Source organism: Paraphaeosphaeria sporulosa (genome assembly GCF_001642045.1).
Source record: "Paraphaeosphaeria sporulosa strain AP3s5-JAC2a unplaced genomic scaffold CC84scaffold_5, whole genome shotgun sequence".
Taxonomy (NCBI): domain Eukaryota; kingdom Fungi; phylum Ascomycota; class Dothideomycetes; order Pleosporales; family Didymosphaeriaceae; genus Paraphaeosphaeria; species Paraphaeosphaeria sporulosa.
In genome coordinates, this window is record NW_017253364.1 from 1,061,869 (window position 1) to 1,087,724 (window position 25,856).

The 25,856-nt window shown below is 55.5% G+C and overlaps 11 protein-coding genes across 11 annotated transcripts; 8 read left to right on the forward strand and 3 right to left on the reverse strand.

Moving 5' to 3' along the window:
- Window positions 1-97: 97 nt before the first annotated feature.
- CC84DRAFT_1175871 (uncharacterized protein) lies at window positions 98-687 on the forward strand (the record flags this gene model as incomplete). Its single annotated transcript, XM_018180176.1, has 3 exons — window positions 98-154; window positions 207-236; window positions 286-687. The coding sequence occupies 3 exons, from the start codon at window positions 98-100 to the stop codon at window positions 685-687; spliced, it is 489 nt and encodes a 162-aa protein (XP_018036113.1).
- Window positions 688-756: 69 nt separating this feature from the next.
- On the reverse strand, window positions 757-2,547 carry CC84DRAFT_1145370 (ubiquitin fusion degradation protein). The gene is made up of 3 exons (XM_018176506.1): window positions 2,435-2,547; window positions 2,067-2,381; window positions 757-2,014 (listed from the first exon to the last, which is right to left on the reverse strand). The coding sequence occupies exons 1-3, from the start codon at window positions 2,435-2,437 to the stop codon at window positions 1,256-1,258; spliced, it is 1,077 nt and encodes a 358-aa protein (XP_018036114.1). The 5' UTR covers window positions 2,438-2,547; the 3' UTR covers window positions 757-1,255.
- A 64-nt stretch (window positions 2,548-2,611) lies between these two features.
- CC84DRAFT_1164211 (uncharacterized protein) lies at window positions 2,612-4,531 on the forward strand. The gene has a single exon (XM_018178444.1). It carries the CDS (start codon window positions 2,783-2,785, stop codon window positions 4,109-4,111), a length of 1,329 nt encoding a protein of 442 aa, XP_018036115.1. The 5' UTR covers window positions 2,612-2,782; the 3' UTR covers window positions 4,112-4,531.
- On the reverse strand, window positions 4,236-5,242 carry CC84DRAFT_733380 (uncharacterized protein). The gene has a single exon (XM_018187219.1). The coding sequence runs from the start codon at window positions 4,876-4,878 to the stop codon at window positions 4,360-4,362; it is 519 nt and encodes a 172-aa protein (XP_018036116.1). The 5' UTR covers window positions 4,879-5,242; the 3' UTR covers window positions 4,236-4,359.
- Window positions 5,243-5,820: 578 nt separating this feature from the next.
- On the forward strand, window positions 5,821-7,704 carry CC84DRAFT_1175874 (uncharacterized protein; the record flags this gene model as incomplete). Its single annotated transcript, XM_018180177.1, has 2 exons — window positions 5,821-6,165; window positions 6,214-7,704. 2 exons carry the CDS (start codon window positions 5,821-5,823, stop codon window positions 7,702-7,704), a joined length of 1,836 nt encoding a protein of 611 aa, XP_018036117.1.
- A 2,543-nt stretch (window positions 7,705-10,247) lies between these two features.
- On the reverse strand, window positions 10,248-11,318 carry CC84DRAFT_732913 (histone-fold-containing protein). Its single transcript, XM_018187217.1, has 3 exons — window positions 11,091-11,318; window positions 10,939-11,022; window positions 10,248-10,832 (listed from the first exon to the last, which is right to left on the reverse strand). The coding sequence occupies exons 1-3, from the start codon at window positions 11,103-11,105 to the stop codon at window positions 10,509-10,511; spliced, it is 423 nt and encodes a 140-aa protein (XP_018036118.1). The 5' UTR covers window positions 11,106-11,318; the 3' UTR covers window positions 10,248-10,508.
- An 890-nt stretch (window positions 11,319-12,208) lies between these two features.
- CC84DRAFT_733803 (WD40 repeat-like protein) lies at window positions 12,209-15,594 on the forward strand. The gene is made up of 4 exons (XM_018187221.1): window positions 12,209-12,750; window positions 12,814-13,098; window positions 13,164-15,020; window positions 15,072-15,594. The coding sequence occupies exons 1-4, from the start codon at window positions 12,657-12,659 to the stop codon at window positions 15,329-15,331; spliced, it is 2,496 nt and encodes an 831-aa protein (XP_018036119.1). The 5' UTR covers window positions 12,209-12,656; the 3' UTR covers window positions 15,332-15,594.
- A 255-nt stretch (window positions 15,595-15,849) lies between these two features.
- CC84DRAFT_1205474 (uncharacterized protein) lies at window positions 15,850-17,838 on the forward strand. The gene is made up of 8 exons (XM_018181974.1): window positions 15,850-16,245; window positions 16,465-16,780; window positions 17,015-17,025; window positions 17,074-17,176; window positions 17,226-17,339; window positions 17,395-17,418; window positions 17,468-17,752; window positions 17,799-17,838. Exons 1-7 carry the CDS (start codon window positions 15,857-15,859, stop codon window positions 17,684-17,686), a joined length of 1,176 nt encoding a protein of 391 aa, XP_018036120.1. The 5' UTR covers window positions 15,850-15,856; the 3' UTR covers window positions 17,687-17,752; window positions 17,799-17,838.
- A 1,218-nt stretch (window positions 17,839-19,056) lies between these two features.
- Window positions 19,057-20,604, forward strand: CC84DRAFT_1175878 (uncharacterized protein; the record flags this gene model as incomplete). Its single annotated transcript, XM_018180178.1, has 1 exon — window positions 19,057-20,604. One exon carries the CDS (start codon window positions 19,057-19,059, stop codon window positions 20,602-20,604), a length of 1,548 nt encoding a protein of 515 aa, XP_018036121.1.
- Window positions 20,605-21,756: 1,152 nt separating this feature from the next.
- On the forward strand, window positions 21,757-22,695 carry CC84DRAFT_1119188 (uncharacterized protein; the record flags this gene model as incomplete). The annotated part of the gene is made up of 2 exons (XM_018175544.2): window positions 21,757-22,400; window positions 22,497-22,695. Coding segments are annotated over 2 exons (843 nt in total), but the record flags the coding sequence as incomplete, so codon positions are not given.
- A 413-nt stretch (window positions 22,696-23,108) lies between these two features.
- Window positions 23,109-24,840, forward strand: CC84DRAFT_1164220 (uncharacterized protein). The gene has a single exon (XM_018178445.1). It carries the CDS (start codon window positions 23,508-23,510, stop codon window positions 24,636-24,638), a length of 1,131 nt encoding a protein of 376 aa, XP_018036123.1. The 5' UTR covers window positions 23,109-23,507; the 3' UTR covers window positions 24,639-24,840.
- The last annotated feature ends 1,016 nt before the right edge of the window (window positions 24,841-25,856 follow it).

Consider the following 25,856-nt stretch of genomic DNA (forward strand, 5'->3'; position numbering starts at 1 on the left):
ACTCCACTTCCTCCCCTCTACTCCAACACGCTCGCACACAAGCATTCGTATCCACCAACTTATATCTTCTCCAGCACCCAACCTCACCGTCAAGAAGATGCCTCCCAAGAAGGTCGTAGCTACCAAGGGCGACGCCGGTGACGATGGCGACAAGGTCCGTCCGCCCTTCTCAACACGCAGCAAACCACGCAAACTAACATCCCCAGTTCAGCTGGACCGCCGAGAACGAGCGCAAGGTACCACCCGCTTTCCCACTTCCAAATGCCCAATTAACCAACCCCCCAGCTCCTCCTCTTCATGATCGGCACCACCAGCTTCACCAAGGAGGACACCGAGCGCCTCGCCGAGCACGCGTTCAATGGTGGGTTGCTCACCACACCACCTACATCCACAACGCTAATCTGTAACACAGGCCCCTCCGCGAACGCCATCAAGCAGCGCGCAAACAAGATCCGCATCGAGCACCGTGCGCTTTACGAGGAGCACGGTTGGCCGGCGCCGGACGGCAAGCCCGCTGTCAAGGCCGCCACCCCCAAGACCAAGAAGCGCGGCGCTGCCGACGGCACCGACGACGCTCCCGCGACGCCCTCCAAAAAAGGCAAGAAGGGCAAAGCTGCTGAGGATGGTGATGGTCCCAGCAACGATCTCGACCGCGGTATCAAGGCCGAGGCTGTGGAAGAGATCTGAGTGTCGTGGCGGGAATATGTAGATGACATGAGAGCGGGAGGGTTGACACGGGCGGGGTGAACTTGAGGTGGTAGTCAATCAGTCGGTGCGTGCAAGAATGGGTTGGTTTTCCTTGCATGGCAAATGAAAGAGTTGGGAGCGGGGAGCATTTCGAAAGACCTCGACTTGGATGGCATTGGTCTTCGGGGTTGATAGGGCGTATGCTTGGCCCTTCGGCGTTGCATAGGAACGCGATAACCCGCTATCGAGACATGGAACTCAAGCTCCCTTCGAGAGACGTGTGCGTGATCGCAAACGTGATGCAGCGTGGGAAGCCTACCGCGCTCCCACGAGCATTAGCACGGTGTGTTTATTCCTGGTAAAACGCAAAGAGTGTGATGGACGACCCTTACTTCTCGGCCTGCCCAAGGAAACTGATGGCCCATAGTCCATCTTCTGTCTAACGCCACGCGCCCATGTGTCCATTCCCTGTCCTGCGCCACCCAAATGCTTTAGCAATGCTTGCATAGCCATGATACCCGATGTCCCAGAGAAGCCAAAGCGACCCATATCGTACTATCTATCCCACCTACTTGTTGTCCTTCTTTTTCCGCAGGGTCTGACCGGAACCCTCAAAGTGCTTCGACTCGTCTTTCTTCTCGTCGCCCTCCTTCCCTTTCACAGGCTTGACCTCATACCCGAAGAACAGCTTGCCTGGCGGTAACCGAAGCGGCTGTGGGCCATTTGTCCGTCGAACGGTCGGTGGAGGAGCGTTGGTCGACTGACCCGCTACAGGGGTGGAGGCCTGAGGGGTGGGTGCCTTGCTGCCCTTCTTAGAGTTCAGCTTGTGGCCCGATGTCAGAAAGTTAGACGACGTTGCTTTAGCGCCGGCAGCTGCAGTTGTTGCTGAGGGAGCAATAGCTGCGTAGTTGATCGCCTGCGCCATAGTGCCGTGTGAATGTAGTGTTCCTCCTTTACCCGCCATAACGCCCTTGCTGCTGCGTGGTGTGCTCGTACCGCTGGCCCGTTTGGGTTCCTCGTAGCCAACTGGGGGTGCGAAGTCGACTGACAGATCGGTCTCGAGGGTGCATATTCCATTACTAGCGTGGGGAGGTTTTGTTTCGAGAACCTCGACGGCGTACTGGTTGTCGTTATAGGCGAATGTGAAGACATCACCTTTGGTGAGGCAGGAAAAGTTCCTGAATGCGTTTTCCAGCACGGCTTTCGGGTCGGAGATCTCGAGGAAGGAAGAGTCTTGTGGCTGTAGCTTGATGAATGTGCCCAGAGGGAGATCGGTAGATTTAACTTGAATCAAGTCGCCAGGCTCCAAGAGTAGCGTCTGCATAAGCTGCAAGATCTATTAGCATGGAAGCGGAAACCTGGCGTTCTCGGGAACGTACCCAGTAAGGTAGATAGATCTTGCCCTCTTCAGCTATGAATTCCAGCACACCAGCATGCGTTTTCCGACCATCCTTTGCACCGTTTGTGAGCTCGAAGAGCATAGGATATGTGATGTGTAGCCTCGTGAGCTTGTCCAAAGCGCTCGGTGGGAGGAACACTTTGCCGCCGTGGTTCGCATCCTCACGGTCTGGGCCGGGCAGCATGGAAATGGGGTAGCATCGGAAGTACTCGTCGAAGCGCCGGGGAGCCCCGCCGCGGCGGAGCTGCTGGTACATCTGCATCGGATCGTCTTCGTCGTAGAAGCCGGGGTTGAACTGTCCGGAGTCAGTCGCGGAGTGTATCAGCCCGGTGGTGGGGCGACTCGTACCATTTTGAAAAGCTTGGGCAAGCGCAGAGTCGGTGGCGGATGGCAGAAGGCAGGAACTAAGTACGGTGGAGCAGGTGCGACGTGGTTCGTAGGTGCGTGTTGGGTTGCGGAGGCGTATGTTTGACAGAAGCGGCCAGAATGACGACGGCCTAGGTACCACTACGCACTACGGTAGACCACACGTACCATTCGCGCGCGAAACTTGGCGCGTCCTCCACTCACCGCTGCAGCCTGGCCCAAGCTCCAGCTCTCAGCAAAACGCCGAGAGTCAGACGTCACTAGGCCAATTCCGAAAAGCAAAGCTTCAAGGCACCTCACACAGTCCTCGATCAATATTCGCGACTCAACATGGCAAGCTCGTCAAGGCCATTTGCCGCAGCCCGGCCGAAACGCTCCGGCGAGCATTTTACTCGAACCCATCACCTGGACGCAGACGAGCCCTCCACAAAGAAACCCCGCTTCGATCCCCGAAACCCTTCTACCTTGGCGCCTGATAACGACGACGAGGAGGATCCGACATTGGAGGCCGACGTGATTGGCAAGGGCGGTGCCGGCGTGAAGCGCAACGCTGTGAATATCGATGGCTACGACTCGGACAGCTCCACGGAAAACTTCGATACGCGAGCGGAAGCAAGGACCAAGAAAGATGCGCCCCCCAAAGACGAGGACGACGACGACGACGACATGTTTGCAGAAGATCAAAACGACGACGAGCAGAATGAAGAGACACGGCGCGGAAACAAGAAGAAGAAACAGCTGCGTTTCCTTGATACCCATGAGATAGAGGGACAGGAGGAAGACAGCAAAGCCGGAGGACATGTTGCTGTCGATTTTCGCGCAGGAAACGACATGCAAACGGAAGAAGTGGAGAGTAGCAGCGAGGAGGGCGATGATGAAGAGCGCGACAGGCTTGATCCCGGCATGGATGAGGAGATCGGAGCCGGTGGAAAGAAGCGTCGTGCACCCAAACTAGATGCCTTCAACATGAAGGCAGAGCAGGAAGATGGTCGCTTCGATGAGGCCGGGAACTACGTTCGCAAAGCGTTTGACCCGGAGGCTGCGCAGGATTCTTGGTTAGAAGGTCTTTCCAAGAAGGATATTCGAAAAGCCAAGGAAGCACACGACAAACTAGAAGCAGAGAGGAGAGAGCGCGAGAGACAAGAGGACAGCATCGCAACAAGCGACGTGCTTTCTTCGCTGATTCAATATTTGGACGTTGGGGAATCGGCAATGGAAGCTCTGATACGGCATGGCAAAGCCGCGCCCAAAAAGAAAAACACAAGTAACTGGAGCAAGAAGAAGAAAAGCCAAGAAATGGACGTCGAGACCGACCCAGCACAGGAAGCAGCAGCAGCCAAAGCAAAAGAGGCCATCGATACTATAACTGAATGCGCAAGCCGTCTGACGGATCGTGGCGTGGAAGATATCTACGATCAACCCCGCGAGATGATTATGCGCGCATACAAGCGCGAGACAGGAGAGGATTGGAAGAATCCTAATCCTACTGAAGCTGCATGGGAGTTCCACTGGCTGAACGCGCCCGAAGACGCTATCAACGGGCCCTATGACACGGCGACCATGCAGGCCTGGGACGAAAGCGGGCAATTTGCGGCTGGCGCCGAATTCCGTCGCGTAGGCGAAACAGAGTGGAGTCGTTTACTCGACTTGGACGACTGAGCTGTCTGGAAGGGGACGCGTTGAGTACGGTAGGTTACACAGTGCTACTATACACCGGACCGTCACCTGCCGCAGAGTACTCCAGGGCTTCAGCACCGTTGAACAGACATATTAGCCGCCTAGCCCGCTGCCTCGTCCGCCAGACGGTCCGATGGCTTGCAGACTACCATGCTTCGCACGGTCAATTGTGCAGCGCGGTTGTACATGCACAACGCTCACTCGCTCGCTAGCGTCACGTGAACGAAAGTTCATGCGAGTTGTGAGCGATCCTTGTAACGTATCCTGCCTGCTGGAAGAGGAGACAGCTCGCGCCGGGTTGTCACCGGTCGGCAGCGCCGCCGATGCAGAGGAAACCGACGGCTGTGTGACGCTAGGGCAGACAATGAATCGAATCGTAGACAACGCAGACCTGCCATCTGCCGTGCAACCCTCCCCTCGCTCGCCGTGACTGCTTCTGTGTGCGCGTGCAGATCTCTGAGCCCAACTGATGAATGTGACCGCGTGCCGTGAGCTCCGGAGCAATCAGAGGGCGCAGAGGGAGGGCATTTGACAACAAGCTGGCTGCGGAAAGTCTTACCGGCGAATCTGGTTCCCATGTGCAGCGCAGTGCCCCATCGCGCCCCGACTCGATCCCTGAGCGCAGCGTGGCAGTTAACGGGGCCCCGTTCAACGGACCGAACGGGAGATTCTTTGGTGGCAAAGCCAGCGCTCGGAATGCCTGCTGATCGCTGCAGGCCGCGGCGCATCCCAGCCCCGCGCCTAGCCATGGAAAAATAAAAGTGTCATGGCGGCGCGAGTCACGACAGGCTTCAGGGCGCGAGACTGTGCAAATGTGAGTGAGGACGACATGCGGTCGCTAACAGCGACTACAAGTGCACTAGCAAGCACCCCGAGCGCAACGGCCCGCCTGAAGGCTCGGGTGAAGGGCGGAGCGCGAGACGGGCTCCAGGATCTAGAGAGCGGAAGGCCGCCCGCGAGCCATGCTGTGGGTGCAGAAACAGAACAACGGTTCACTGGCGGCGAGGTGTCGCTGTCTCGTTATGGAGCGAGGCTGTCTCGGCTGGGGGGGTTGTGGGCAAGACTATTGACGATAGACGCGTACCATGGCACGGCAGAGGCTTTTATTGATAGGGGCAGGACGAGAGACATGAGGGCTGCGGTCCAATGAAGGCATGCTTGGGTCTCAAGTCGTGGATCTGACCTGGGCCGCCCTCCCCGCTAGCATCCTCTCTTTTGCCATACTTAGCACGCGCACACTGCCCTCGCTGCCTACCACGCTGACTGAACGGCTCGCCACTGTTGCCTCGCGTTAACGACGCGCGCAGACCCGGAACCCCTTCGTGTTTTGCTCTGACGCCAGCCCGAGCAGCCGTCTGGTCTGTTTGCGGCCCACCCTCTGCAGTGCTCATCTCCCGCCAGCGACGGTGTGCAAAGGGGGAAAAGGAGAGCAGCTGGCTCGCCCGCCCGCCAGCCCAGCCCTGTCATTTCCCGCTCTTTCATAGCCTCTGCCCGCGCCGTCTTGTGGCCGCTCGAGCGCCGCCATCCCCTATTCCACCGCGACAGGACCAGCAGCCAGTCGCCGCGACCGTCCGTCCGCAGACGCAGACCCTCTGAGCCGCCGCCTTGGCACGAGGACCTGCCCTAGTTAATTTTCCCATCCACGTCCGCCCCGACCTGCTGCAGCCCACCTCTCCTGCACACTCACCACCATGTACTCCGCGTACGATCCACCCTCGTCGCGGTCGCCCGGCTCGCACCGCCACCAGCCCCAGACCCTTCACCGCCAGCCCTCCCGCCAGTTTGACGCCTACGGCCAGCTGCCGCCCGGCGCCCTGTATGCAGGCGACGACCATCAGCAAGGCTACCAGCAGCCGCAGCCGCGCAGCTACGACCGCCTGAATGCGACCGTCCACTCCCCCTACGACTACAACATGGGCGCCCAGGGCTGGAACGCAAACGCCTTTGGGCAAAACACCATCGGCGCGCTCGGCGGCGCTGCCACCACCCGGTCAAAGCAGCAGGGTCGCGGCGGCGGGCGCAGCGCTCTGCCGGCGGTAAGTGATGTCGCGCCAATTTATTCTGCATCCGCTGACGATTCCCAGGGATGGCTGGACCAGTCCCAGGGTCTTCCGACGTTCGCGCTAGGTGGCTTGGGCAATGGTCACCCCAACTCGCTGCTGAACCCTGCCATGCAGCAGAACCAGTTCTCGCACGACGTTGACGAAGAGCTCATCCCCACCGCCATCGTGATTAAGAACATCCCCTTCGCTGTGAAAAAGGAGCAGCTTGTGTCGCTGATGACCGAGCTCCGCCTGCCCCTGCCCTATGCCTTCAACTACCACTTCGACAATGGCGTCTTCAGGGGTCTTGCCTTCGCCAACTTCACGACTGCAGAGGAGACGGCCCAGGTCATCGAGGCTATGAACCACTTCGAGCTCCACGGCAGGAAGCTCCGTGTCGAGTACAAGAAGATGCTGCCGCTGGCCGAGCGGGAAAGGATCGAACGCGAGAAGAGGGAACGCAGAGGCCAGCTGGAGGAGCAGCACCGTCCTATGCCTGGATCCCTACAGACGCAACAATCATACAGCTCCCTGGCTTCTCACATACCAGCGACATCGCCCTCCCCCGTGTCCGGGCTTCGTCAGCAAAAGCCTGGTATGTGGCGCGGAGACCTCGGAGCAGGACCCTCTCCGACTAACCCTTCGGCAGAAGTGGACTTGAACGACCCCCAGGTACTGCAGTTCTATTCACAGCTGCTTCTTTTCAAGGAGTCACCCGAAAGGGATAGCATGACCTTCCCATCTACCTTGTCACCGCCTCAGCGACGCATTGTGCACACCCTGGCTCATCAACTTGGCCTTGCCCATATCTCCAAGGGCGACAGCGGACAGCGCCAGCTGCACATCTTCAAGGTCCACGACAGCCAGGGTTTGAGCCCGCCTATGCCGCAGATGCCCACGAGCCATGCCACAGAACAACCAGGACGCCGCGGTCTCAACCGCGCCGCTACCACCGACTTCAGTGACGTCCGCGCCTCGGAAGGTTTCTACAACGCGTTCGGCAGGCAAGCCTCTGGCCTGCTTGGGTTCCCCGATTCTCCTGGTGGGCTTGCCGCTGCACCTAATCTACGAGCCGCCAAGTCGTATGCTGACCTTCGATCGTACACACCATCACCAGCGCCATCCACAGCAAGCCATCCCATCGGACGCTTGGGAGGCCCTACACTGGAAGGCTTGTCCTTCACTGGTTCCTCGACAAACCCAAACGGGACCCCGACTACGGCTTCCATGTCGCAACGTGATGACGGGCTTCTCGAACGTGAGCTTGGTCGCATGCAGATTGGAGGAGGCTTCGCCCAAGGCGGCAGCCCGCGTTCGCTTCGGCAAATGACATCCTGGGATAACCCGGGACCTATTGGAGGCCATCGTACGTTTGGAGGAGGAAACTACGACGACCGTCCTTCCCGACAACCTCGTGGCCCTGTGCCCGAGCGCGGCAGTGGCTTCAGCCGCCCTCGACAGAACGGCCACCAAGGCCGTGGCAGCGACGAACTCTCCTCGCAGTCCAACGTGGAGATTCTGGTTGGCCAGTGAGAAGACCGACGACGATAATATGTTTAAGAGCACTACGCATGCTCGCCCTACGTCACATGTGGGTGGATATTTGAGACGAGAGATGATGACGTTTACGGCCGTGTACACCTGGCCTTCGCTCGAGACAGACTTTACTCTCACGACGTATACGAAGAATGACGCTACGACAGTAGAGACTACATTTGACGGAGCTCGGGCTCCTGATACTCGCATTTTTAACTTGGGTACACCGAAAAAAGCATTTCAAGGATATACTGGATCTCCACTGTTGTTTCTGCCTGTTTGCTTTGTCTGTTTTTCCTTCCCTACTTACTGGATGGATTGTATTAATTGTTTCTTCATCACCGACTGGCATTGGGTCTTGCTTAGTGGTTAGGCTTCGTAATCGCGCGTTGGGGATCAGGGCTAGCACGGGAATCACCTCTTCGTTACTACCTTCGCACTGAAAAGGCGGCTTGCTGCGATGCTCTCCGGAGCACTGGCTGCCGGCCGTCATAGCATACCCTCTCACGGGCATGCTGGCCCATGGGCGGTGCGCCGAGTCAAATTCAACGCTGCTTTGCTTTGCGCCCCAATCTGCGTCTTGTTTCTTGCGTTTCGTACCGTGTTCTTTTCAATTTGTATCTTCTTTGAGAAACGTAACAACACACACAACCGATGACGATCCCGACCAGACAACTGCATCCGACACGAGCCAAACGACGAGATACCTTGTACACATGACGTCTGCTTTACTCCCGCGTCCCGCGACAGCAAATTGACGACCACGCTTCACGACTCAGCAATCTTACGACACGCCTGCATTGTCTATATCCCCAAATCAAGTCCGGTATCGGTCCGGATTCAGTCCAGTTCGATACCGAGAACGATTCATGTTCCGCGATCTCTCGCGTTCTGCGCGTAGCCTAGCCTAGCCTCATCGTTCTGTGTTGTGTTGTTCACCCCCTTTCTTCTCTTCTCTTCCTCGTCCTCTTTTTACTGGCTTTGCATATACGAACACTTTGTTTGGTGGGTTTGGTGGTTTTTCCTGGACGACGACGGCTTGGAGATGGGATTGGTGAGTGGTGGATTGATTGCCTTGGATGTGGGTGACTGAAGGGCGAGAATCGTGGTTTCGAGGTGGAGGCTCGCTCGCTACCTCGCTACCTAAGAGAGTGATTGCAAAGGATTGGAGTGGCGTAATTCAATGGATTTTCCTCCGTCTTGACTTGCTGATTTCCATGCTGTGAAGTGAGGTTAGTTGCGTGTCGCAAAAGGCAACATTCAATATGCATGACGGGATGCGCTCTCACGCTATTTCTATGTTGTACGTGTAATTACCACGTCTTCTGTAACTTACATTTCTGATACCTCTGGCGCACCGCTCGGCTCGCCCACCATGCACAATGCCCTTCCTACTCTTTATCCCTAACTGTGCTGAAGGCAAGCCCCACTGGATCGGAGTTGGGTCCTTTCAGCCCAAAGCAGGCTGACATCTTCTAGCCATTCTCAGCCAAAGTCATGTTTTACAGTACAAATGTTCTGTGCATCTGGATTCTTTGCACGTGCCCCTTTATCCAACCATCATTCTTCTTTCTTGTCTTACAAAGCGCGGGCTGGTAAATCGTTGCTTTCTCTTGTTTAGTTGCCTACGATGGGTGCCGCGATATCTACCCCCTTGAAGAAGGCGTATCTGCTCCGAGTCACTTCCCAGCCTCCCTTTAACCCACACGACACTAGGTAGGCACCAGTCCGCAACACCACCACGTGCAAAGGGACTGCACAGAAAATACGCTCTTCTGGTCAACCCCTGCCTGCGCTTGTCTTCATCCACTCTGTGGGCAAATTCTAGTCTACCTCAGGCATAACTCAAGCCGCCACAGCACCCTAGTTTAGCAAGTTGGTTGAGCAGCGGTCAGTCTGTGCCTCGCACTGCGTTGCCCGAGGCTAGAATAATGCCCCAGGACTCTACGGGTCGAGTGCCCACGTCTCAAAGGGCGAAGTTCCGAATTTGAGAAGGCGCATGTGGTTCGCGAAATGTACCCTACGCTGGAAAGGACACGCTGTTTCGTTCGCGGTGCTGTGCAAGAAGTAGATAGACAGGGATGATGGAGGAATAGTAGGGAGATTTCTGTCTTGGGCAAGGGCGATATGCTGAGCTCGGGATGTAGTGCAAAGTAGCAGCCACTTGATGAGTGCGAAAAGAATGCTGATGGAAAACAGTGCTTAATTAGAGCGACATGCCCGTCACTCGAGCCAGTACGGTGTACAAGAAGGTGGAGACATCCATGCCGCATGTTGCCTGGGCCTGAGGAGGCGTTTCGGTGAATTTTCGCGCATGAAGGCAGTGTGTTCAACTGCAGCATTGTGAATGGAGAGCGTACAAACTGTTCAAAGCACGCAGATGACAAGGTGTTCTCCGGACGCGGGATATTTGCTGCTTACTACTACATAATGGTGGAACCTGACTGAAGCCCAAACCGAACACCTACCCACACACGCCATTCACAGACAAAAGAAAGGTAACACAGTAGAAACCTATCCCAGTAGTCTCCATCGACCCAAGCATCGGGAAAAAAAGAAAAAAAGGAGGCGGCTGAGCGCGCCGTGTGCTAGCCGCCCGGAGCGACTCGCCACACAATACAACAAGCGGAGGAGCTGGCTAACACCATTTCTCGAAATGTTTGAAGAATGTTTCCCTCCGCTCATCCAATGCCCTTGCTCTTGCGAAGATCGTCACCAGAAAGGCATTTCTTGCTCGCATGCGCGATTTCGCATCGGACGTTCGAGATGTCGCATCCACATGGCTCCCTAATTTTCGACTTCTACGCTTCAATGGGCTTGATGCCCTTCTTCTTTTGCTCTACCTTGAGCAGCAGCGCGCGGTTGATGTGTGGCAGTACACCTCCGAAGGCGATGGTTGCGCGGATGAGCGTGTCGAGCTCCTCGTCACCGCGGATGGCGAGCTGCAGGTGGCGCGGCGTAATACGCTTAACCTTGAGATCCTTGGCGGCGTTTCCAGCCAGTTCGAGGACTTCAGCAGTCAAATACTCGAGGACGGCGGTGAGGTAGATGGAGGCTTTAGCGCCAATGCGCGTCTTTTGGCGGGTGATGGTTCGGAGGTGGCGCTTTATGCGACCGCAAGGGAACTGGACGGAAGTGTGAGCGAGTGCGGGCTGCGACATGGCGCGGCGCATCGCAGCAGGGACCCTTCGTTGCGCGAGGAGGGGCTGCGAGCGCGCATCTAGAGCTTACCTGCAGGCCAGCCTTCGCCGAGTGGGATTTGGTCGTCTTGACGTGCGAGTCTCCCTTTCCTCCCGTCTTGCCACCGGTCTTGCCCTAGAAGCGCATCAGCTTCGGTGCGCTCTTCATCGCGCTGAGAGGGGTCGCCCGAATCAGGCGCGTACCTTTCCTCCTGGCATCCTTAGGGCGTATTTCGCGAGAAATTACTGTTGAGTTGGTATGAATAGAGGTGCGCGACCGTGAATCCCGGAGTTGAAGTCGCGTTCGATGGTGGTGGTGTGGGTGTCGGTGGGGTGGCTGGGTGGAGAGAGAGCTCTTCTTTGGAATGGTTGTTGTTGTGGTAGGCGCGTTAATCGGATCGGGGAAGGTGCCACTTGGCGGAAGGCGCCACCATGCGTTTTCGAACAGGCAGCAAGTGTACAAAAGGGTGCTACGGTGGGCCAGTAATTGTAGCCAATGAGTTGTCGTTCATCTAGCGTTTGTGTGTCATAGATGGATGGCTGTAGGCGTACGGCTGTGACTCCAGGGACTTGGTGACGTGATGGCCAGGCCGGACTTGCAGTCTTGGAGGATCCGAGACCAGGCGCTATCGTCGAATATTAGTAAGTTCGGCAGAGCGATAGAAACGCGTACCTTGCATTGCATCCTTGGTGCAGCATGCTAAGGTGTGTCGGCTCGTGATCCTCATGTGACTTGGCCATCCGGGATATCCCATAGCGTACATTTATGTTGGCCGGTTTCTGTTCCAGAGAGGAGATACAATACATGTAGAGGACGTGACCCAAGTAAGAAGAGCTTGAAAGATAGAGGAGAACGATATTGAAAGGGAGCATGTGAGGGAGAGGAGAAAATCCCGAAAAAGCAATAGGTTATGCAGTGCTGAGAGAAAGGACTGAAAACGAGGATGGAGGATAGCCACGAGAAGTGCAATCAGACCTGGAAATACCGAATGATCAACTGTGAGTAGTGTTGAGGGGTGTTGAATCAGTCCGACATGTGCTGTATCCTAGAAGAAAAGCCGTTAGCGGACGCTTTTCTAAGAGCTGAAGTTGGCAGACAAAGTGCCAGCTTCAAAAAATGTCCCTGGATATGAGACCCCGGGTTAGTCTAATGATCGTAGTAATCCCTTTCTTGCTCGGTCCTGCGAGCGACTGATAGAATGGTACAGTGGACTCGAGCTGCTGCAGCTACCCGCATGTGTGGGAGATGACAGAGCTCAAAGGTCTGGCCATGTATGGTTCCGTGTGTTTGGGCAGCTTGAATCAGTTCAACATGACACGGATACATTTGGTATAGCAGAGAGAAGACGGCACAAAAGCCTCAAAGGCAGCGCAACGAAAGCCGCGATGTTCGCTGTGCTTCGAAGACAGAATCGAGCCGACAGCGCAGGCATGCGGGGCTAACCCAGACAGGCATAGAGCACAGGGTCGCTTGGCATTTCCAGTGTCAATGGGGCACCACGACACGCCCAGCTCTCCCTTTCCGCGCCGCAAGCCGCTGATAGCTGGTCTGTTTCCAAAAGCCGCTGTAAGCTCTCTCGTGCACCCCGCCGACCGCACTGCACATCTTCTCCGCGCAGTCGCGGCTGCCCCAGACGCTCGAGCGCCTGCCCGATCCGAGCTCCGCGTTGCGGACAGCTATTCATCGCTTGGGTTGACACCTCGCCGCCGCATGTTGACACCCGCGGAACCGCTTGACGCAACACACGACCACTTCAGAGGAGCGACGCAATGGCATGGCAGTCGCCCTCGGCCATGGGCCCGGGCGGAGCTGCTGGCGGAGGTGACGGCAATGCGCAGACAGGGACAGAGTACACGCTGCAGGGTAAGGGATGCCGCTACTGGCACGATGTCGTCGCAGGCTATATGTGCTAATTGGTGCCTATAGGAGTTATGCGCTTCCTGCAGCTGGAATGGCACAGTCACGAACGAGCGCGCAATGCCTGGGACATCGAGCGCGCCGAAATGAAGGCCAAGATCGCAAAGCAGGAGGGCGAGGTCCGCAGCGCGAAGAAGCTCAACGACCAGCTCAACAGGCACGTGCAGATGCTCGAGCAGGCACTGAAGAACGAGCGGTCAAAGTCGAAGGCCGGGGCGAGCGCCCAAGCCGCGGCCGACGAAAAGAAAGACAAGGCCAAAGCAGAAGCGAAAAGTGGTATGGGACTTGCAAAGCGTGCGCAAACAATTCTTATTGTGCTGCTCCCCTCTCTCGTCCAAGCTGACATATTGCATTTCCAGCCCAAGCCAAGCCTCACAATTCGTTCCTCGATGTTGACCCGGAATCCTCGGAGCATGCCGAAGCCGAGCGAGACAGCCTCCGCGAAAAGTCCAAGATGTATCTCACCAGATGCGTCGAGGAGATCACCTATTTGCTGACACCGCCCGCTCAGCCGGCGCCTCAGCCAGGCCATCATGGAATGGACAACGGCTCTGGTTTTCTGAATCACGGACAGCCTTCAATGGACGACCTATACCCCGGCCTTCGGCAGCACCAGGGAAAGCCGCAATTGCCTACGATACCTGGCACATCCTTATCGAACCATCAAGTACACGGTATTCCTACAACTACAGAGATGCACCCTTTCGGAGTGCAGCCGCCTCAGTTCCCTCCTCAGGCCCCGCCCATGACGCGTGAGCCTTCAGGGCAGCCCCTAATCTCTCATACAGGCCCCTCAACCGACTTCCTTGCACAACCTCCGCAACAACAGCAACAACAACAACCCTATGCCTCTGTGCCTGAGGAACAGGTGGAGAAAGTCACACACACTTTTGACAACCAGGGTCGACCGATAGCCAGTCGAGAAGAAGGCTCATTGGGCAATACTCCAGTGACGGTGGATGACCCCGGAAGCTGGAATTTCGAAGAAGAACCAATCACCGAAATACCCCAGGAGCCCCCGCTACCCCGGCGACCAGATACTGAATCCTTTCCGAGTGCCAATAGCATCCCCGCAAAATCACCGCCGCGACAAGGGAAACGTAAAACAAGTCTAGAGCTGCATCGGAGGCGGGCAAGCCAAGGAGAAGCACGAGAAGTCGCCAGTCAGAATGCACGATCTGATCCGCAGAATTTCAAAGTACGATTCGCGCTTCGTGGGCACCTTGACGTTGTGCGGTCGGTCATTTTCACCGGTGGTGGTAGTCCCACTGAGCCGGAGATCTGCACTGCGGGTGACGACGGCATGATTAAGAGGTGGATTATTCCTGCAAGTTATGCCAACCAACATAGCATGAACAATGATCTGGACATCTCTCCATACTGGTCACATCGAGGTCACGACGGCATTGTAACTTCTCTGGCGGCATGTCCCTCGACAGCCTCCTTCGCAACTGGCGGAAGGGTTTCTGGCGATGGCTGGATATTCTCCGGAGGACAGGATGCTACCATTCGTGTCTGGGAGAGAGGCCGTGTGGATCCGAAAGCTACCCTCGAGGGGCACACAGATGCTGTCTGGACTGTATGCGTACTCCCGGCAACATGTCATTCAGTGTTTGGTGCGGACTGTAGCAACTACGGTGGCCCCGACCGGGTGTTGCTTGCATCAGGTTCGGCAGACGGTACCATCAAGATATGGGCCGTGAGCGCACCTCCACAGCTCGTCTCGCCCCAGACAGGCTCTCGCCGTGGCGTTGGTGGAAGTCGAAGACACTCGGTGACATCGGGATCAAACTATCCTTCATCTCCCCAACCAAGTATCGCAACTTCGACACCCTTCCACTACATGCTTGTACACACCATTGAGCGTGCTACGCACCCTTCGCCCACTTGCATCAGCCCTCTTTCTCCCAACGGTGAGAATTTTGTGGTTTCGTTCACAGACGCTTCGATTCTCGTATACGATACACGAACGGGCGAAGAGCTCATTGGCATGGCCAGCGCAGAAACCTATGACGGCACACCGGCAACAGGTATCACATCTGTCGTCACGACTTCACAAAGCTTGGAAGGTGCATCGGCACAAGATTCCAACCGCGGATCCGACGAAGAGGGCGCTGTCCACGGGCCAACTGGGTCGGGCACCAGTGGGGGTGTGGAGGGCGTTATCATCAGTGGGCACGAAGACCAGTTCATCAGGTTCTACGACGCGAACTCTGGTAAGTCTTCCCACCCACTGCATTCCTTGACCAACATGCTTACAATGCCAGGTCAATGCACCTACAACATGCTCGCCCACCCCGCCGCGATATCATCCCTTGCCATCAGCAAAGATGGCCACGAAGCCGTCTCTGCGGGCCACGACGCCTCGATCCGCTTCTGGTCACTCGACAAGCGCATCTGCACGCAGGAAATCACCGCGCACCGCATCATGCGCGGCGAGGGCGTGTGCAGCGTCGTCTGGAGTCAGGATGGGCGCCTCGTCGTCTCCGCGGGCGGCGACGGCGTTGTCAAGGTATTCGCTAGATGATGAAATCCTGCATTCAAATTTCTAGCGCGCGCTGAGCTGCATTTTCAACCCACACGCGTATTGCATACCGTACATTTTTAACCAGAAAAATACCCCCAACGCGCACGAGCATTCATTGGAACGAGACATGGGATTTTCCTTAAGATCGGACGGAGTTGGAGTGTCGGGCAGGGCTGATGAGGGTAATGGATGAATGGCGGATGGCTTTTATCCTTCTTGTATCAAGTTCAAGTACTTTGCGCAGCTTGAGGGGTGGATCAGAGCTGGATGGCGCAGTTTCGGCTGCGAGCATGGGCCGTCAGATTAATACATGGTACTTTGGCGCCGCGTTCTTTGCCTGTGAGAGGCTATGCCGGCGGACTTGTTCTGTATTTGTACTATATACACGAGAGGAGGTGGCGGGGAGTCGCCAGCTGTGAGCCGAATAGAGAGTTGAGGATCGTGTGAGAGAACGAACGTGCCTTCTGGTGTCTGGCTGCACGCATACTTCCTGCAAACGCAGTGCTTTTACGAGACCACGCGTGAATGGCTCAGGGCGCCGATCTATTCGTCTCGGGCGATATGACGCGACCCGACCTGTGCCACAATGCCATAACCTCCATAACCCGCGCGAGTCGACACTTCTGCTCTTCGCAAGCTAGGCTTTTGATTCCGATTCTAGAGCCACGTCAACACACGTGCCCGCCGCAATGGCACAATGGGCAGCCCACCGCCTCGAATTCCAGCTCGGCGAAGCTAGGTACACGACGCGGCCTGTCGACTCAATCTTGCCACGGTCTGAAAAGCCTGTTGAAGAGTCCCTCGTCACTGTCATATTTGCCTGACCCAGCCGAGCTTGTCGACGGCAGCTGGATTGAGGCACAAGTGCGCAAGCTAATTGAAGAGAGGGATGATGTGTGGACTGACGGCTTTCTGTGAGGTATAATCATTGGCATACCTGGGTCTGGGGCATGCTCTTCCGAGGCGCGTCTGGACTGTATTCGACGTTTGGTCTCCTGGCACGGCTTTCGTTCGGGATTCGAAGATTGCCTGGAAATTCATTTTGTAACTTGCTGAGCTCCTGAGATCGGTCCGTATATGCTTTCACCCGGGGGAGTTCGTCACGTATACCGACTATACGACGATACTCGCAGCGACGTGATGGCGCCCGTTGATCCGACATCTGCTCCAACAGGGTTAGTACTCCTGTCCGTCCAGCGGCACACAAGTCACTGGCAAAGAGGCCATTTCAAGCCTTTGAACGTTGCAGGCACCTATCCACACTCGCTGCACATCGCCGTCCCTTCCAAGCTCTCCTTCCTCCCAACTCCCTCCCGCCCCCTCAGCGGCTTGAAAGACCTCTTCACCCTCCGCGCTCTCCGCGTTTCGCTCTCCACGAAATGCAGTTCAATGATTTCGCGGAAGGATACGATCGAAGCGATGGATTCCAGGCTCCGTGGAACCCTCGGGGTATGGGTACCAGTCTCTAGTTGGGAGCAGTAGTGGTAGTGCTGCGGGGATTGCGGCCTATGAGTGACTTGATGTTGGATTGGGTGCGATAGTGAGTAGACGCGTGCTGGAAGATTGTCATGTGTTCTAATTTCGAACGCCGCAGCTACAGGGAGCAGCCGGCTACCTGCTTCTGTGAATGGCTGTTTTCAGCTCCGATTCTCACATGACTTGTTCTTACTTGAGGGAGTGCAGCTATGCTACGGGTAAGCATCTCTCTCGGTCGTCTTGTTGAAGATGAATCTGATACTTAGGAGGCCCATGGATGTGGCGGCGGCTTCTAGGTGGTGTATCGGCGAACTTGAGGAGGTTGTCAGGGCTTGGGTGCCAGAAGGTGTTTCTGATACCTCGCGGAAGGTACTGTTGCATCCCAAAAAGATATTGGCGAGCAACCTGACACGATCAGCCAACAGTCATCCTTTACCCAACAGACTATCTGCCCGTAGCAAACCCGATGCAGCAGGACATGATCGACCAGACAGTTGACGATGTAGCGAAAACTTTCTCGATTCCCATAAAGGTAGGCTCTTTCAGAGAGATGTTGCAACGTTCTCCTCTCGAAAATTCTCGACAAGTCTCCAGAGTTTTACCTGCGCAACGTAAGTCATCCGTCTCGAATAGAGACAGACAGCTCTAACACACACCCAGGTTGGCCTATACACCTTTGTCTACGGCTTCAGCTATAAGCATCACGGCTTCCGGAAGATAGAGCCACCGGAAAAATTACGGACCGCCCTACGTGAGCAAAGTCACGCAGTGAGGATGGGATGTCGGCAGCACCATCACCCCCGCCCAGCACGACGACGCCTTCCGCCATACAAAAGCGTACAAGACGTGGCTGTTGCAAATGATCCTGGAGGTAGATAGCCAGTCCGCACTCATCGTTCTTCCGATCATGGATGCGGTGCCGAACTACCACGATACAGACCCAGGGTAAGGTTACTTCAGCACACACAATGACACCTGTTGATTTACTCAGGCCACCTTTCGCGCAGGACACTTGGGACCCCCTGTAGCTCGCACCCGTCCTTGGGGGGCCGGAGATCAGTGTGTCAGGTAAAGCCTTTATTGCGAACCTGAGCATGGTGTTTGACTGACGTGGGGTAGTCGGCAACATCGCGTACACTTCCAGGGTCAAAAACCGCAAGGAATTGCTGTCTGTTGCTGTTTCCTTTCTTGCACCCCCGGGTAAGACATCGAGAGCCTCAGAGATAGGTTTTTGCTCATGAGTATGCTCGGAAGTGATGCTATGTTGGTGAGTGCGCTGAGATCCACATTCTTTAGGGTTGGGCGTCCTGATAAGGTTGGGGCGGGGAGGAAGATGTATAAGTGGTGTGTATTCGATGTGAGGAATGAACAGAGGCTTCGATGGAACTCCTCACTTGACAACACTCGGGGTCTAACGGTGGCTTCTTCGGCGGCTGTGAGGACTGGTTGCTAGGCTTCGACGGGAATTCTCCATTTAGACGTCTGTCGAGTAGATAAGCCTGGGAAACATTGCGAGGCGTCACCGCTCCAACCAATCGACTGGCTTCCTGGCTTTATCATTGCCCCGTTCCTCGCTCTTCTTTCAGATAAAGCCCACCCTGGAGGCAATCTTGTGCCTTAGTCCTCGCCGCCCCTCGCTATCACCACCCGGCTGCCCGTTTTGATTCTCGCCGCGACTTTTCTGCATGAAGTGTATGTAAGCCACTGAGCCCACATTACCGCTGCGTTTAGCTGTAGTGGGTTTTGGACGGAAGTTCCAGGCCGCTACCAAAAAGTGTGGGTTTCTGGGGTTGCGGACACATCTACATGTCGCAGGAAGTTACGATCAGGAACGTCAACGATTGTGCGAAGACCTTCGAACTGTGGGCATTTGCACGCAAAATCTTGGTGGATGACAGTATCGGAACAAGGGGCTTGGACGTTACACATGCGTATTCCAAGCCCTCAGTTGCAGTATTGCGCACGCTACGGCAGAGCTAAAAAAGGCCGCGACCAGTGGGGGCTGGTGGCGCAACAGCGGGTTTAGGATCTCAGGAACAAGACGGCCGCCTCGGTTTCATCTCGTCCATGTGCTACTTTAAGTAATGTCCGAAACTAACGAACACGGCATATATCGGATGAGATGGTGTGTCGAAAGGTTGGTATCTTCATCAACACCCTGGTGATCGCGCTGTTCTCCCAACCTGCCTTTCGCGTCAGCACCTGGCAGTTTCCACAGAACCTGTCAACGGTCATCCGTACAACGCACCATGCCTCCGCCAACAACGGAATGGCTCGCAGAGCAGTACCACTCTGGTCAATTTCGCCTGCAAGAGGCGCATTACGACGTTCTTACGGACAGGGAGCATGAAGCCCTCTCTAATGGCTTCAACAGTCTCGCCACACAGGCATCAGGCGAGTTGCGCCTCACGAGGACAGGTATTGTAAAGCGCATTCAATCTCAACTTCCTCGAGGCTTCCCAAGCATCTTCGCAGACCTTGTCTATCGCATCCTGGCCTACCACAGCACAGCGCCTTTCTACAAGGCTCCAAGCACGCCTCTCCCGGAATCTCTATCTCTGGAAGACACCCAACGCGCACTAGCATGGCTGCTCCCAGATCGGCATGTATTGATGGCAACGATAGGAAATCACGGTCGCACGCGAACGCGCGCCGACCAGCGTCGCCTTCTCTTCCAGAGTCTCGCCACCTGCAGTGTTTCCAAGGAGGACCCAGCTGAATCTGCTGATGAAGATGCACGCCGCCGCTACGCCCATCGCAATGCCTTCGATGTGAAGCATGATGAGGATTATGCCCGCGTTAACCGCGATGATGACGGCGACGAAATGTATCACGATCTTCTTGATGTACTGCAGCGCAATGTCCCGGATAACCATCCGTATGGCACGACGCGCGACGATTTGCGGCCATTGGCGAAGGAACTCAAGGCGGACTTTGCGTTCCATGAACTTGGCATTGACCGCCGTGAAATGGAAAAATTCTCCAGAGCGCTATTGGCCCTACAGTTTGAGACCGCCCAGACTAGCTTGAAGGATACTGATCTGGATTACATGGGTGACGTTGAGGCATGCGTTCAGGCTACATTCTCTACATCTGCCGGCGAAGTGGGGGAGGACGTCCATATCGCGTTTTCCGACCTCATCGCCTGGCCAGCTTTCGATCAAGGCCTCAAACAGATGCCGCATCTCTTCGATCCTGTATACCGCGTTCTCAATAACGTGCTCCTCAATGGCGAAGTCGATAGCGAAACCATACCACCAGTCTACGGCATCCCACCAGAGTTGCCAGGACAGGAACACTCACACGTTCTTAATGACCGTCTCATAGCCCTTGCGCCCGCCGTCCTCCCCCCGCTCGTCGACTGGGACTCCCTCCACACCGTCGTGCCCTGGTGTCGCGACCCGCCAGAGTTCCCCAGCAGCGACACCCTCTGGACACATCTTCGCCACGCAGCGCCCTCACCAGACGCCGAGCCTCCAACCACCATCCTCACCTTTACCGGGCGCATTCGTGGCTCAGAAGGCGCGTCGTTCACAGGCGGCGTTCTGTCTGCTGCCGACTACGATGCGAACGACGGGCGGGAGCAGATTTACAGTGTGTACGTCTTCCAGCTGGAGCCTGTGGTGCATTGCAAGAAGCTGGTGGGGCAGGAGTGGCGGAGGGGGCCGAGCGGGGAGTTGGTGTTCGATGGGGCGAGTTTGGCGGACTGGAGGATGGATGTTGAGGCGAGGGTTGTGGGAATGGAGGGGGACACCGTGGTTGAACTGGAGGGTTTGGAGGTTTGGAGAGATGGGTAGTAATGGGCATACTTTTGATTATAGGGTTGCTGTCAGATGCCTTACCACGTTGTATTGCAAGGTCCATTCTCAACACTGACATGCAATTACTTGGGAAGCACCTGACATCTACTACCAACTAGTAGACGAAAACAAAAATTGAAAGATCTGTATCTATCGAGTTGACACTTGTTCCAAACATTCAGGGGCTTTCAGGGGTTTTGGTCTACTAAGTTCACATGCGCAATCTGGCTTGCCCGATATCTTTCCAAGCTCGGAGACCCCGACGCGCTATCCCACCGGATGTGCTAGGAGCGCTAAAGCGATGGAAACTTGCGCCACCCACCTTGGAACGAACCAAGCTTTTCCGAACAAGACCTTGATCCTCCTCACATGGTCCTTTCGAGGTTCTAGATCACGTACCTGGATCAACACCCTTTGCCTTGAATCGGTGCCGGAATAGCTGAAGGGTGTTTGTGCTCCGCCTCAGCGCGACGAAGTTTTGCCTAGCTCAACCACCAACACCAGTCCATCAATCACCCTGCCCCACCCATAGCATGTTGTCGCCCAATCTGTGGCGCTCCCCCTCTCTACCCCTCTTTGTGACGCCATCTGTGGCGGTGCAGTACCCTCTCAACCAAGCTTTTCGCTAGCCCTGCCGCCGACCATCTGACAGCACCCTTACACGATCTATCGAACTGTCTCGATCCGGCTACGCCGCCTCGTCTATATCGCGCAAGCTTGCGCAACCGACGCGAGATCTAGGGCATTGGCGAATGGGAATGGGAGCTATGTGCCTTCCGGGGCGGTGGCCACCTCCACGTGCGGCAGCGACGCGGTAGAGATGGGCTGTGTGACGAAATGCGGCTGGGGAGTGCGTGCCCCGCGATATGGTGCCATTCGAGCTGAAAGAGAGTGCTGCAGCGTGGTGGAAGCAGTCTAGACTTTGAAAACAGGTTTTGGGGTTAGCATGCGAGCTTGATCGAGGGGCGGAGGGGTAAACAATGGGGTTATAAAAGAGGAGTAGGTTGAGCTGCTCCCAAGCTCTGATCGATACAACGTACCCTTCCTTACCTCCATACATACAAACTCGAACTTGAAACCCGAAGAGACACTGCCATCATGTCTGGATTCATTGACAAGGTGAAGGACAAGGTGAAGGATAAGGTGGGCAAGAACAACGACAATGACAACGACGAGTCGTACGGCTCGGGCCGCGACAATGACAACTCGTATGGCTCAGGCCGCGACAACAACGACTCCTACGGAAGCGGTCGCCAGACTACGGGCGGTGACAGCTACGGCAGCTCTGGTCGTGACACCAGCGACACCTACGGCAGCTCTGGCCGCGATACGAGTGATACCTATGGAAGCTCAGGCCGTGACAATACCGTAGGTAGCGACTCCTACGGAAGTGGCCGCAAGGACGACTCGGACACGTTCGGGAGTGGACGCCAGACTGGAGGAGACAGCTATGGCAGCTCGGGTCGTGACACTAGCGACACCTTCGGTAGCTCTGGTCGTGACACTAGCGACACCTTTGGTAGCTCCGGCCGCGACACGAGCGATACTTACGGCAGCTCTGGCCGCGACAAGAGTGATACCTATGGTAGCTCAGGCCGTGACAAGAGTGATACCTATGGTAGCTCAGGCCGTGACACAAGCGATACTTATGGAAGCTCGGGTCGCGATACCAGTGATACCTACGGCAGCTCAGGGCGCAACACTGGCGACGACAACCTTGGCTCGACCGGACGCTCTGGAGGAGATGACAGCTTCGGATCCTCCCGACGCGATGATGTATCCTCTGGTGGTGAGTATCCTCGTAACGCTTCAAATTTATCGGGCTAACATTGAACAGGCCTCGGAGGCGATTCGAACACATCCTCAGGAGGATATGGCTCGAGCCGCAGGAATGACGACGACAGCTTCGGAGGCAGCAAGACAACAGGCGATGACAGCTACGGCAGCAGTGGCCGCACTGGAGACAACGAGTTTGGCAGTGGTACCACGGGCTCTGGCTTCGGAAGCAGTGGAAGACAAACGGGTGGTGACAGCTACGGCCAGGGAGACTCCTACGGCAGCGGAAACCGCCGGGATGACAACTACTAGCTTTGTACCTAGTTCTTTTCCCGTCAATAATGATTGAAATTATCCGAACATGAATCGCATGTAATGCTGTCCTAGAATGCGAACCGGAGGTTACTACACGTCAAAGACTTGCCGTTTTCACACCCGATAGCAAGCTGACGAGGCTACATGGACTAGATTCTTTCTAATCCGCAGCGTGACTGGACACACAATTACCTTTCAAGGTCGTCCTTCGGGTTGATGGTTGATTAGACGGAGATTTAGCGCCACAGCCCCCTTGTGGCTGAGCCAAATTTCGATTTTAGGCCGCTTACAAAAGCAAGCTTGTTCTTTTGGCTCGCTTGTTGATTGGTTACGGAGATTCAACTCGATCCTGGGCCCATGCGACCATCATGTTGTGCGCAGGCGGCCGGACTTACACTGCGTTTTCCTCCTTGCGGTCTAGCCACGAGGTCGGACTTCACTATGTCGCCAGGTAACATGCTTCTCAATGCGGCCCAAAGTAGGCGTTCATCGTTTCCTACGTCCCGTTAGCTTCGGCTCGGGACCTTCTCGTATGTTTCATCGGACTTCGTGTGTCTTCACCCTCTCCTCGCGGTGCATGAGGCGAGACGCATGCCGAATAGCCGATTCATGGCTTGGAATACGGATGTCATTGTGTCTACGATGATCCGTCGGCCGTAGAGGAGGTATATATCTTCGCAATTATCTACCAAACGAGAAAATCCATCAGCTCATCGCATCATTTCATTCGCTTCTCCAGTCATTCCTTTTGACCATTTCCCCACATTCGTTACATTTCCATTCATTCGCATTTTCGTTTCTGCGTCGCCATGCGCACAGCTGGTCTCGTGGTGGCCCTTGGCAGCCTGCTCAATGTTGCCTTTGCAAATGTAGTCTGCAACACCGAGGCAGTACACTCAAAGCCCAGAATCGTTTCTGCCGCCGAAAAAGACGGGCTCGCCACATCCATCGAGGAGGTTTGCAGCACCACCGACAGCTTCTCCGAAAGTCGATCTGGATCGACCGTTTTTACTATCACTGGCACCGATGAGGATCTTGGCAGCGATGACTGCGAGGCCCAGTTCCATGCCATCATCGAGCAGTGTGTGGCTGGCCACAACTTTGGGGGTGGCAGGCTCATCACTACGGATGGGTTGACGCTCGAGGTGTCGACTACCGATGCTGGAGGTAGTCACGCTCTGGAGGCGAGGAGGTCCAGGGGCGGTCGGTCCCGCACCAGCAGGACGCGCACACGCACCAAGCGCCCAAAGAAGACCAAGAAGCCGAAGAAAACTAAGACCAAGAAGCCTAAGAAGACGAAGGCCAAGAAGCCCAAGAAGCCCAAGACTAAGCAGCCTACCTCCTGCCCTCTTCCCAAGAAGAAGACCGGCATCAAGCGCTTTATCCCCGACTTCATCCTCAAGCGCGCAGGCTCCTCCTCCGGCGGCGGCGCTGCCGGCTGCGCCCCCGAGGAGCTCACCGAGACCAACGCCTTCAAGTCCCTCGCCAAGGAGTTCCCCAATGCCAAAGACGGCGAGTTTTACAAATTCACCTCCAAGTCCCCTTTCACGGAGCCCGGCCCCAACGAAACCAACGACGAGCTCAAGCAGCTCCAGCGGACGTTGGGCTTCAACCACATCGCTGTAGTCGTCGGGGAGGTCAAGATCACGGAAAAGATCATCGGCAAGGGCGCCAAGGCGAAGAAGAAGGTGCACAAAGACTTCGTGGCTAGCATCATTGATCTATGGAAGATGGATAATGGTGACTCGAAGTACAATGAGAAGAGATTCGAGCCAAAGAAGGTCTTCAAGCTGTGGGATGGCCAGAAGACGACGAGGGCGAAGGCAGGTAAGGCGAAGAGCAAGGGTAAGGAGTACTTTGACGAGGCGGATCATAAGAAGTATAGCGTTGCGACCAACAACTGCAACACTTTTGCTCAGACATTGATGAAGGAGATATAAGGGATGTGTGAGGTACTGTTTTCGAGGTGGGCACGGGAATGGATGGATGGGATGACACTCATCTAAAGACGGTGGTGATATGCAACGCAATCGTCTGGTGTAGAGAGGTGAGGCTATGGGATTATTCGAGATATCTGGTACGGGGGAGCTCCGCTGTCGAAGTGGAGATGATTCAAACTACATTACAAAACATTCATCACATGCTTACTCGACTCTCGTTCGAACTCACTCCGTGAATTTCGTTAGCCCCAGGATCTTATATTTGACCTACACTGCGAAAAGCCATCCAACCCTGACTCAAGTACTAAATCTCGCCAGCTTCACATGGAGCTGCATCAAGGGATTGCCTCAAGCTCAAAGAGCATGCCATAGTCCTGAGGTGCCTTTGAAAATGAAGCCGAATCCTCATTCGGTCCAGGGTCATTCGTAACAGATCCTGGAGAGCCATGGAAATCGCTGTCCCCATCTTCTGTCATATCCACGTCCGAGTCGACGTCTGATTCATAGTGCTGGGGTGAGTCGACATCTATTTCGCTATCGGACTGTGTGACACTCGTTTCATCGCGCGTGATGTATACTTTCTTGATGCGACGCGGGCCTAGCTTTTCAACGTCACTGCAAGATGGTTAGGGTGGCTCTCAGTCGAATATGAAGAAAGGAACATTGGAGAGGAAAGGAGTAGAAATTATCAGGGGATCAGGCGCTATGAAACGTTCTCGTAAAGTAAGTGCAATGCGCGCTTCCCATTGGTTGTGCCCATAATGGCCTCAAATTCTGGGTGCCGCGGTCGAAGCTCACGAATTCTTCCGGGCGCTCCAATTTCTGTCCGAATCTTCCTAGTGCAGCTTCAATGACCTCATTGGTCTCAATGGTTTGGATGTTCCGGTGGACGATATTCTCTATCGGGTGTTGAATCGGGTCAAGACCTTCGCTTCTACTGTAGGCTTGTTCCAGGCTGTACATAACCTGATCTGTCCATCGAATAGACTCTTGCTGATCATTGGGCCTACCGTCGTCAAAGCCATTCCTGATAAGTCTTTCGTCTGCTGCAGGGTCGTGAGGCTTGGGTACATAATTGCGATACAGCTGGAATTTTATTGAAGCTGAAATCCAATACAATGGACCGTGACTTAACGTCCAAGTTGATCGAGGTCTTAAGCATATCGCCCCCGTTTTCTTCTCCCAGCTCAGATGCAAGCGCGTCGAGGTTGGTTTTCT